The following is a 12250-nucleotide window of genomic DNA, read 5'->3' as shown; positions in this document are numbered from 1 at the left end:
AAATTGTAAAACAAATAAAGGGATCTTTTTATATTTCATTAATTACTATTTTATCAGACAAGAATAAGTCACTGAGCATGTGACTGAGATTCATAAGCACCGAGGGATGCATTTCCTGTGTTTGTATTTTATTTTCTCATGTACACCAGATTATGTTGCGTGCAGTGTGCAACATGCAAGTAACATCTCCAGATGAAGGGCACATGACTCCACAAATGTCCTTCTGATTAACTGAATAATAAAGTATGCAGAACTAGCTGGAAGAAATAATTTATGTTGCTACAAAGGAAAATCTATTAGGCAGGGAATTATGTACTGAAATTTTTGTGCCAAATTCTGCCCCAATTTCTATATTCACCTTCAGTGGCATTGCATATGGAGTAAGTCAGGTAGAATTTGGCCTTTTCCCTGAAAAGACAGTTTGCCAGCTTCAGTATTCTTACTAATGTAAAAATGGTCAGTTCAATCTTGTTACAATTGCGCTTAGTTATTGTTGACCACATAAACTGGCTTGTACCTTTACCTTCAGAGGTGAGTCTTGCAGAAGCAAATGTATTCACGTGCAGTTCAGCAGCTTCTGCTACAGCAGATAAAAAGAATTACCATGCACACTCACTGTAAGGTTCTTAATTATATGTTACCTTATCTTCCAGCTCTACTTATGCCTACTATAAAATACTCTATAAACCTCTATAAAGCATCTAAACCTGCTGTTCCATGACAAACAAGAAGATTCATTATTTTGAGGGAAATGAATAGGCAACATACCTGGGTTATTATTAATGTTATTTTTGGGTGGTCTGGGAGTTGGTTTGGGAAGGTTCGTTTTGTTCAAAGCTTTGCTAGCAGCAGCATGTTGAGCCTTTTTAATACTGCTCCCTTCCGCTTCCCATGTCTGCTCACCAAGATTCAGCTGCACTGTGAACATCTTCAAAAATATAAAGAACAGGTAAACAATGGCAAGACTGTCACCAAGGTGACTTAGAGCAACACATGTGAAACACTACCCAGATGGAGAAGAACTGCATTCCTTTATTTGTTATGATACTTTGGGCCAAATTCTGCTCGCAGATGTATGTATAGGGTTCCCACTGAAGTCACTAGGCAACATTTAGCCTTTAAATATAAAAATAAATCATACAACAACATCACACCAGCAATCACAAAAAGTGTTATAAAAGTCAAATAGTAGAAACTAAAGTGTATCAACCTGATATTCTTGGAGGGATATAAAAATTAAATTTAAGAGCCTGATTCTTCAATCTTGTATCTGTGTGGTCACTTACACAAGTGAGAAGTGGGTATGAAAAGTTTTATTCCCATTTTGTATGGGTGTAAATGACTACAGAGCTTCAAGAAAGTAGAGAATCGGGCCTGAAGATTTTTACTCAATAAGAGCCATACAATATTTTTACTAACTCAATTTTTCTTCAAAAAAATAAAGCACATACACTCAAAGCAAAAGCCCTGGCAACCAAGGGTTTTGTTCAACAGTATAAAGTATACAAATATTGTGGTGTCTTAACTTAATTTTGTTTCTTTAACATGAGCTCTATAATGCAGATGATGAACTGAAATAACTCAGATTTAACAAAGTTGGCTATTGACTCAACTCTAAAAACTTAAAAATCAATAGTAAAGAACAATCTCAAGCAAACAATTCATCACAGAGTAACAACCAAGCATTATAAAGTGTGAAAAACAAATCCTGAAGTGTATTTAAAATATTAGGAAGTATCTCTATCAAAAGTATATAATAATTGTGCCATTTACATTTATGCAGTTTAAATTTAAAATGCAGCTCTCATAACACTCCACAAGGGAGGGTAGAAAAAAAATGAATTAATTTTCTTTCAAATATCAAAGTATTTGAAAAAAGTATTAATCCAGATTATAATCTCACATGCACATGATATTGCAGCTTGCCTTGACAAACATACTACTATACGTTTTGGAGATCTACATAAATATGTACATAAGACTAAAAGGTGAAATTAAATCTTTTATTTAGTTGTTTGGTCTGTCTAGGTGTTTTTTGTTTTGTTTTTTTAAAAGTGAGTTAAATGTGCTAGATCAGGAACCACAAATGTAGAGCTGGGTGCAACAAGGTGGGCTCAAAATGTGCATGCACATGCCACACCCACAAAACACTTGCATATGATCATGCAAACTGGGTAACTGCTTAAAAACTAGTTCTATATTGCATGTGCCTGTACAAATGCATATTGAATTTGTGAACACATCTCTTTCTCTTAAACTCAGCTTTGAAAATTTGGCCATGTATGTCCCTGAGAATTTTAGCCCAGGTCCCAGTATTACAGTTCACATCACCAATTAACACCTCATTTATCTCAGTTATAGCACAGAGTGTTAAGATACAAGAATTCAAGATAATAAATAATAATAATAATAGTATGCTCAGTTGAGTTCCATAGCTAGAAAACTGACTGATAAAAGTCTCCTCCAAAGAACGAGAAAGAGGTGGAAATTTAATTAAAGAGATCAAGTTGGCCAAAAACATTTTTAAAAGTCTCAAATAATCAATTAAAGGCTTGGAAACTTGGGTCCCAGAAGCCCAGAGCTTGGCTATGGTTTGATATGCATTCTGGATAATTTTCTGAGGAAGTTTTTATTCCCTGTTGTGACAGTGCCCCCCATAAGGCTTTATGGAATTATACTTATGAATGTATATATGACATAACTAGAATGATTTATATGTTTTATGCTACATATGCCACATAACATATCTCTGTAAAGGTTATGATCTACTGAATCTATTAATCCTATTTGTATGCATGTATCATTTTTGTACTTATCAAAGTTATGAATATTGGCTGCATACTTATTTGATTCTGAGTAGGTTTTAGTGAAGCAGTTGGTCAGCTTTCTGAGAAAAGACTATTCTCAGTAAGCGCCCAACCAAGAAGCACTTAAGCCAACGATGAACTTGGAGACACTTTCCCAGGAATGTGGCTTGGCTGGTAAGGAACTCGGTCATGCATGGGCATGTGACTTGGCCAGGTGACTCCAAAACTCCATTTTGTAGCTGAACTTTGCATAGGAGAGAGGAGGGAGTCTCCACCCACAAGAGAAAGTCTATTTAAACCCCTGGGAGACCCCTCCATTTTGTCTTCAGCTGGCTAAAGAGAGCACTTCTCCACCCCCAAGGATACCTGAAAGAAACTGGAACAAAAGACAGTTACTAGAGGGGGTGTGAGTGATTGCTGGACCCAGACTAGAAGGAGACTAGTCTGTAAAAGGAAGCTTACTGGGTGAGGATTTTATCTGAATTTAGTTTTATTACCATACTAGACTTAGACTTGTGTGTTTTATTTTATTTTGCTTGGTAATTCACTTTGTTCTGTCTGTTACTACTTGGAACCACTTAAATCCTACTTTCTGTATTTAATAAAATCACTTTTTACTTATTAATTAACCCAGAGTATGTATTAATACTTGGGGGGGAGGGGCAAACAGCTGTGCATCTCTCTCTATCAGTGTTATTATAGAGGGCAAACAATTTATGAGTTTACCCTCTATAAGTTTTATACAGGGTAAAACGGATTTATTTAGGGTTTGAATGCCATTGGGAGTTGGGCATCTGAGTGTCAAGGACAGGAACACTTCCTAAGTTCTGTCAATTAAGCCTACAGCCGTTAGGGGACGTGGTTCAGACCTGGGTCTGGGTTTGCAGCAGGCTAGCAGGTCTGGCTCAAACCAGACAGGGCACTGAAGTCATAAGGTGACAGGGCAGAAAAGCAGGAGCAGAAGTAGTCTTGGCACATCGGGTGGCAGTCCCAAGGGGGGGTTCTGTGATCCAACCCGTCAAACATATATCTATCTTAATTACATTACGGCAAAACCTAGAAATGCAACACTTGTCACGATTTGTGTCCTTTCATTCCACTTCTCTTTCTTCTGTATGTAAAGCTTTTTCTTCTCCTTCCTGATCCTGCAACATGCCGAGTCCCTCAACTCCCTCCCATTCCTTTGCACTACTGTCTAATCTGTTTTGCCTTTTTTTAAAAAAATTGGTTTATCTCCTAAAACCCAATGACATGGAAGCCCAGCACTGGTGGCCAATTTGACAACCCAACTGAGAACAGTACTCTCCAAAAACTTGCCTATGCTCAACAACGTTTGTACAGAGGGCACAGTTTCCAGCCACACTCTGATCAGAGCCTCAGGAGTGGCAACCTCTAGCAATTGTAATTTACTGCAGGTGAGTTCCTCCTTTCTGTGGAGCACTTATTTGCCTCTTTACATTTGATCACAACTGTTCATACTTACTTGCCAGAAAAAACACCAGAACAGGAAGAAAAGGAAAACAAAGAGTTTACTGGCATCTATGTCTGTCATACAGACTGCCTGCATTACACTAGATGTCTCCGAATTTTATGAAAACCACTAGAGAAAGGAGCAAAATATACGCAACAGGAAAGTAGCCCTTGGCACACTGTGTCCAGGCAGTCACATGGGAGACAGCAGCAGTTCATGCCTTTAGGGTATAAGTTTTTTTCAGACAGAGAGTTTGCTTTGTTTAGCATATTTTACCCGTTGTAGAGCACCATGCTCAGTAATGGAAATAAATACACAATAGCTACTATAACAATATCATAATAACTTCTATGTAAATGTTTTCTGTGGGCCAAAGCATTGCAACTATGTCTGACCTTATTAACGTCACCCCCATTCTTCCTCACACTCATCCCTTCTTTGTTTGTTACTTGTTGGGTCATTTCTAAATTAGACTGTAAGCTTTTAAGGGCAGGGACCTAGCCTTTTTATAACAATACGTTCTGTAAAGCACCTGGAACCCTTCGGGGACTGTAAACATAATGATTAATTATAACAAAAGTTACACGTAATAGTGAACAGAGCTAAGCATCAAGAAAAAGTTGTACACTTGCCTATTTGCTCAGATGAACTTCTAAAACTCAGTTTCCTAGATCTATATAGAAAGCATCCAGCAATTTTAAGACATTAGCCTCTTAGGGCCCAAATTAGGAAATCCCCACAAAAGCACTGGTGACAAAGTACAGAAATCTAGCAGAGGCCTAAAGTATTTCATTAGCAGGAATTGTCACACAGATGATAAAACGTACATATCTGCATTAAAACCAAAAAAGTGAACTATTCTGTATCCTGCTGTGTTTCTGGACTCCAACATGCAGAAGTGAGATTATAAATCTAAAGTAACAAAAATCCCTTGATTATTGATGAATGTTCAGGGAAGGTACAAGCAAAATGAACCTTCCTGTATGCACCTAACATTTCACAGATTTCTATGGCATAGTAGTTGAACAATGGTAGCATAACAAGTAAACAGGAGAACCAGCAGTGGAAGGGTTAAAGAAAGAATCAAGTACATGTAACCTGAGAAAGACAGAGCCAAAACCCGAATCCCGCAAGGTCCTGGGTGCCTCTGTAAGCATGAAGTACTTTCATCTCCCACTGATTTTGATAGACACTGTTGCCATGAACTTTGTGTTGTCATTTACACCAGTGCAAAATGGGTGCAAAACACTGCCAAACCAGAATGGTAGTGTTTTACTCCCACTTTGCACTGATTACAATGCAAGGTGCAGCATCAGGAGGGCACATACAGAACTTCTCAGGAGAGGCTAAGCAACTTGCAGAAGGCTGGATGTTATTAACAAGAACTTTGCTCAGCTGCTCTGTTCTGAAGAGGCAGAGTAGAGCTAAGAAGGTTCTCGAATATAAAAATCTCATTTTTGCTCTCTCAAGCTGAATTTTTTTAGTCATCTTTCTTGTGACTCTGCCCTTAAAGAGGGAAGAAATTTGAAAACTCTTTCATGTAAATATGCCTTTTTAGGTCCACGGTCATCTGAAACCACCCTGACATGTTCTCACAGATCAGTTGACTATCAAAACAGGATGCGAGACTAGACAAAGACACTAAGTACTTTAACACCACTGTGAGCCTTAAAGACCCATTGTCACTGTGGGCTACACAGGGTTTACAGGAAAATACTGTGATAAATACTTTGTGCTTTAAAACACAGATAGAATCAGAAGATTTGCTATCCATATAACCAACTTTATGGAGACTAAATAAAAATGATTAACACAAAACAAAATGGGAAAAGACTAGCCCAGCAGTCTGTTAGCAGTGGGTCTGCACTGCCATCAAAGGGATCCGTGTGCAATTCTCAGAAGCAGACTGCTAGGATCCTGGACTGGAAGGAGCGCTTTGTGCAGCTCAGCAGCGAACCCAGCCATGAATGATAAAGGAAGGGTGTTGATGGACTCTGAAGAGACCTTTAAGAGAAAAAGATGAAGGCCAAGAAGTATGATCTCAAGGGTCAGAGGATAAGTAAGGCAGAAGGCGATGATGAAAAGATTCTCAGGGCTCCAAGAGCGACACAGAAGAACTTCCTAAAAAGCATAACAAAAACAAAGCAAAACGAAACCCCAACACTGTAAACCTGATTGTGTTCGACAAGTGCACTTGTCCAAACCATGACATTATCTGTTCATAACTTAAGGTATGCCTCATAACCTGGAACTGTAACCTTACCTTGGCATGAGCAGGCCCTCTTTCATTCAGAAGCTTATACAGGGGTTGAACTCTATTGAAACGGGCTAACTCATTTACCAGACACATTGGAGTTTTCTCTTTGGGGTTTGCCATGTTATCTTGGAGAGGAGCTGTAAATAAAGAGTCTGTAAAGTTTTTGTGGAGAAATATATTCTTCACAACTTTGCAAAACTTTGCAAAAAGTAGTAGTATGTTTAAAAAAGAAAAATACTTTGGCTAAAAAAACCTCATAATACACTAAAAATATGAGATTGTGTTAATGCCAATGAAACTGCACTTTGATAATACAATGTTTAAATACTATTTACATATTTCTAATTTGAGAACATGTTTTTTATTGTGACCATTTCAATTACATGCAATACACAAAATCTTTTTAAATAAGGAAGACAGTAGGTGGACGTTTATATATTTTAACTTGTACGTTAAAACCGTGTCCCTGAAAATTCCATTCTGCTCTGTACTCATTATTGGAATTAATTGATCTTTCAGGGTAATTTCTAAACACTTAAACACAGAAGACAAAAAACTGATGAACACCTGTGGTCCCACACTTGTTTCCCCTCATTCTTGCAGACCTCTCTGCTACTACTAGCGTCTGTGTAGGTATCTCCCCAACTTCGTTCTTTCAACAATTTTGTGGATTCTATTCTGTTTTCCTAAACCCAGACTGTTTATGTACTATATGTTTCTTTAATGTCTTTCTCCTCCTGCTATTTTTTTCTTTCATCTTTGAATCTATCCCCAACACAAACTTGCACTGCTGACTTACTTTGGGGTAACATTTTATTGTATTTTATACCCAATTGAGAACAAGAACTATAGCAGTTATTAGGCAAGAAAGGAAATGCCATTTTCTGCCAAATAGACTGAAGATATTTTGTTCTAGGGAAGGAAAATGCATTTGGATAACTTCCTGCTGTACTAAAACTTCATTATAAAAGATTCACATAGGATGTGGCAGAATACTTTATTTTTTTCAGGGCTTCCATATCTCTTAAGAATGCACTATCAGAATTCAACTAAAGGAACTAAATTCTGTAAACAGCATTTGAAACCAAAACGTTTTTCTACAGAGTTTTGTTTCTTTAGTTTTTATTTTCTTTAGGACCTCATCCACTTATCTTAAAAACTCATCAAGTGGATTCCATTGCAAAATAAAAATAAGTGTTTCGCTTAGAATATCTCCTTACCTGGTGAATTGCTAGAAGGTGCAGAATCCACAAGACCAGCTGTTGGACTGTTACAGCTGGCAGCTGATTCTGAAATGGATCCATTCATTGAGGTCTGCAGACCCAGCGAACTTGCATTTGTTACTGATGGGGGTAGCACCGAAGGGGGAAGGGTAGGTCCAGAGAGGTTTGCTGCAGTCTGAATTTTAACTTGTGCCATTGTCTATCACTGCAATAAACAAAGATTTATAAGCAGAGTGCATTCAGATTTTTGAAAGCCAAAATGGAAGTATTAATATCAATACTACTTTACATTGCACCTTTCATGCAAGGCTTTCTGCAAACATTAATGAATGAAGCCTCACAACACCCCTGTGAAGAAGGGAATTACTACTTTCCCCATTTTATGGATAAGGAAACTGGGGCACAGAGAGGCTAAGTGACTTACACAAAGCCATACAGCAAGACTATGCCAGAGCCAAGAACACAATCCAAGTTTCCTGACTCTGGGCTCTGTTAACCATCCTTCCTAAAAAACAGTGTAACCTATGAAAAATACTAGAACAAAATTCCATGTACAGTTTTGCTGGGGAGATTATCAGTGTCAGAGCTTTTTAGAAGCCACCTCACAGCTATGAAATTTGTTTCCATAAGAGCTCATTACTACAAAATGAGTAGTAATTACTAACTCACTAAATTACTAACCACTTTCTGGACAAAATGAAAGGCCCATCTTTTGCCAGAGCTTCCCATTAAGACATACATGCACGCACCAAAAACAAACAGGAAAAAAAAACAACCCAGCTCAAAATAAGTTCTCACTCTTCAGCCTGTTCTCAGACTGGAAGAGAGAAAAATAAAAGTAGAAGGGCAGAAGGAAAAAGTACATTGTTACACAATTACTATTTGCCTTCAGCCTGAGTAGAGAAAAGAAAAATTCAGGTGTTTGTGTAGACCAATAATATGCATTTCTGTAGCTCTGTAAGTGCTCAAATACTGAGGTGATGAGCATGATACAAATAAGGAGAGATGAGATTTAGGTTAGAAGGACAAAGGTAACATGTTGGCTTATATAGGGCAACAGTGCTAACCACTGCCATGACTTTGCAATTTGATCCATTTGGAAAACCCTTACGCCCACATGGAGTCCTCCTGAACTCAAAGGGGCTCTGTAACGTACAAGGGCTCCGCTCACACGGCTCAACTTGCTGGATCAGAGCCCAAATCATTAGATGCAGCAGATAACTCAACTTCTGCTGTTCAGTGAAGCACATATAACTAAAATAAATGAGTCAATGCTTCAAATGAGACATTCAGGTGTCAATACTATTTTTGTTACACAGGTAACAGAAGACTCTGATTTATATCTTTGAACAGCCAATAAAAAAAAATGAAGCTGAGATTTCATTATTTTTCCTTTTTCTATATTTCTAAAGCAAGTGAAATCTTACAAAATTAGGCCCCAATCAGGCAACTGAATCTGTACTGGCACAGAGGTCTATCAATACAGGCCAAATTACAGGATCTGGCCCTTAAACATGTATGAAAGTGAGACACATTTTGAACATGATTCCAGAAATTTACTCATTAATATCAGTAAATAGTGAGAATATATGTTGACATGGTGTAATACAGGTATAAAGGTTTTATCGGCATGACTTTGGGATTTCCAAATGATCACTTGTGAGCAATTCTGCAATGAAGAAAAAAAAAAAAAAAAAAAAGAGAAAACTTTTACCCCACACCAAGCCATCACATATTTTGTGGTTGCCACACATTCTAGAGTTAACCTATTTTAGAAAAGTTTAAAAGAAAATAATTGGCACTGATTTTTGAATCCCTCCAGCTGCAAATGTAAACAAACTTGTTTGTCTGACCTATTGGCAGAACAAGAAATAGGACTGAGTAGACTTGTAGGCTATAAAGTTTTACATTGTTTTATTTTTAATGCAGTTATTTTTTGTACATAATCCTGCATTTGTAAGTTGCACTTTCACGATAAAGAGATTGCACTACAGTACTTGTATTAGGTGAACTGAAAAAATACTATTTCTTTTGTTTTTTACAGTGCACATATTTGTAACCAAAAATATAAAGTGAGCACTGTACACTTTATATTGTGTTATAATTGAAATCAATATATTTGAAAATATAGAAAACATCCAAAAATATTTAAATAAATGGTATTATATTATTGTTTAACAGTGCGATTAACCGCGATTAATTTTTTTACATCGCTTGACAGCCCTACCCACATGCTTACAATTAAGCACCTATGTATTTGCAGGACTGAAACCTATAAATCATGTTTCCATTTTAGAAATCCTGTTTTAGAATATTTGTAAAAGTTTCTAAAAGCTTTTTCTTTTCTCTCCAAGATATCTACAGTTGGAATGAAGGTATTTAGGAAGATTTGTGATGGGACATGAAAAATACCATAGTTATTTTAAATTCACTCCAATATATCTAATAGTTTTCTGTAAAACACACTGCATAAACAAAATACACAATTGTACAATTTGGTAAAAAAGTCTGATTGGCAGTAGTTTGAGTTGAATGCATTAATTTGAGTTGAATGTTTTTTCTAGCTTCTTAGCTTTCTGCATTTGACAGCACTGTGTTCCACAATTTCTACTGTACAGTCAGTAGCCGGCTTCTCCTGTTGGTATTCCTTTAAGCTCTGTACAAGTTGTGAATTTTTGCTCACACTTTGAAAAAAAAAAAAAAATCACATTTCATAGTAATATTATCGTCATCATGAAATCTTTTGAATAAGTGAGTGGGATTTTTGCAGTAGCCAATAAATGTAACATTGGTGTACACGTGTGTTCATGAATACAGGGAACATTCCATAATAGTACCAATGAGAAGAAATTTATCTTAGGTAGATATATCATGCTCAAGCAGCACAACACAAAATAATGGGTCACTCCTATTTATATTTTATATGAAGTGTAATTATTTTTGTCTGCTCTTTGTGTTCATCACTTTATATCCTTAAATCTCTTGACTTTAAATGAATGTTCCCATTGCTACTGCTAACTTCTGCTACTGCAGTAACTTCTGCTACTACAGTGTGCAGAAATGACTCTTAAAATAAAGTAATAAAATCAAAAGGAAAAGAAAAACTAGATACAGCAGAATAGCATATGGAAGAATAAATTATGGTCAGAGAAAGAAGGTAAAGTCTTTACATAAACTGTACTTTCAGAGTAAAATTAAAAGGATGCTGATAACTAGACATATAGTCAATTAAAAAAAAAAAAAGAGAGAGAGGGAGTTAAAAGTAGTTTCAGGTACTACACTTGTCCCTGGGTCCCATTGCCAATTTTGGTGACTTTATAATCATAATTCTCTATTTCTGTTCCCTGTTGCAACATAATCAAGCCAACCTAATTCCCAGTGTAGACCGCATTAGGTAGACAGAAGAATCCCTTCCATCGACCCAGCTACTGCCTTCTGGGGAGGTGAATAACCTACGTCAATGGGAGAACTCCTCCTGTTGAGGTAGGTAGTGTTTAATTTGAAATGCTACAGCAGTGCAACTTCAGTGCAGCATTTGTGACGCTGTAGCGTTTCAAGTATAGACAAGCCCTAATTCTGGTAACCTGTCAGAGTAACTATGTCAATGTTGTTGCACTGGTGTAAATTTCAAAAATGTCCCTAATGAAGAAAGGCCCTCAAAAGGTACTTATTACTTTAGCTATTGGGAATTAGTCAAATTTTTTTCATCAGAAAATCCCAATTTATCAAAACAAAAACATTCCATAGGAAAGGATCAGTTCAGATAAATTTCCCATTTAAAATAATTTTTTAAAAGTTTTGAAATAATCAAAACCTCCTGTTTCAACATTTTTTAAAATGAAAAGTACTGTTTTTATTCAAAATTACTTTTTGTTTCAAAATTTAAGTACATAAAAAATTAAAGTTGAAATCAAAACAAAACATTGCAACTGACCTGCTTTGAATTTGGGGGGTGAGGGATTTTCAGTACATTTTTGATATTTTGACTTTTCACCACAATTTGTAACATTTTAAAACTTCAAAGTTCTTGCAAGACAAAAAAACTGTTTCTTGTCGAGCTGTACTTGTGAGTTTAATTCAGGGGTTGGACTGCAGCAGCACATAGTGGTATGCTATTCCAGTACTCCCCTGATGCCCTCAGTCTGTAGAATTAAATTTCATTTTTAAAAGGGGCAAGTCGACTAAAAATTTCACATTTCTGTCTGAAAAGGATTTAATGTCTATTAGTACAAGTAATAACAGATTAGTAAAACTGCAAAGAGGTTTGTGTGGGCATACGGGTGATTTCTCAGGAGTAGACCTAAAACTGAAAGGCTCTGTCTTCACCAGAAAAAAAAGATGTAGTTTACAATACCTGTGTTACAATCCTAGTGAAGACAAGGGAGTTGTAGCATTAACCTGTTAAGGAAAAGGTATATTTTTAGAATCATAGAAGATTAGGGTTGGAAGAGACCGCAGGAGGTCATCTAGTCCAACCCCCTGCTTAAAGCAG

The 12250-nt window shown here is 36.7% G+C and overlaps 1 protein-coding gene across 10 annotated transcripts in view; it reads right to left on the bottom strand.

The window, feature by feature from the left end:
* Positions 1-12250, bottom strand: part of STAU2 (staufen double-stranded RNA binding protein 2) — a 225177-nt gene that overhangs the window by 196370 nt on the left and 16557 nt on the right. For 6 of the 10 annotated variants that reach the window (XM_084621497.1, XM_084621494.1, XM_084621500.1 and 3 more), the window contains exons 2-5: positions 12113-12156; positions 7756-7963; positions 6542-6672; positions 769-928 (exon numbers count right to left, since the gene is read on the bottom strand). In XM_084621497.1, the coding sequence (XP_084477623.1) occupies positions 769-928; positions 6542-6672; positions 7756-7954 (490 nt within the window). In that variant the 5' untranslated portion in view covers positions 7955-7963; positions 12113-12156. The remainder of the gene's footprint in view (positions 1-768; positions 929-6541; positions 6673-7755; positions 7964-12112; positions 12157-12250) is intronic. The other 4 variants (XM_084621499.1, XM_084621496.1, XM_084621503.1 and 1 more) reach the window with 3 other exon arrangements.

This window comes from Lepidochelys olivacea (genome assembly GCF_965140295.1).
Source record: "Lepidochelys olivacea isolate rLepOli2 genome assembly, chromosome: 2".
Classification (NCBI taxonomy): domain Eukaryota; kingdom Metazoa; phylum Chordata; order Testudines; family Cheloniidae; genus Lepidochelys; species Lepidochelys olivacea.
Note: the sequence above shows the minus strand (reverse complement) of the source record. Positions and strands in the feature narration are given on the sequence as shown.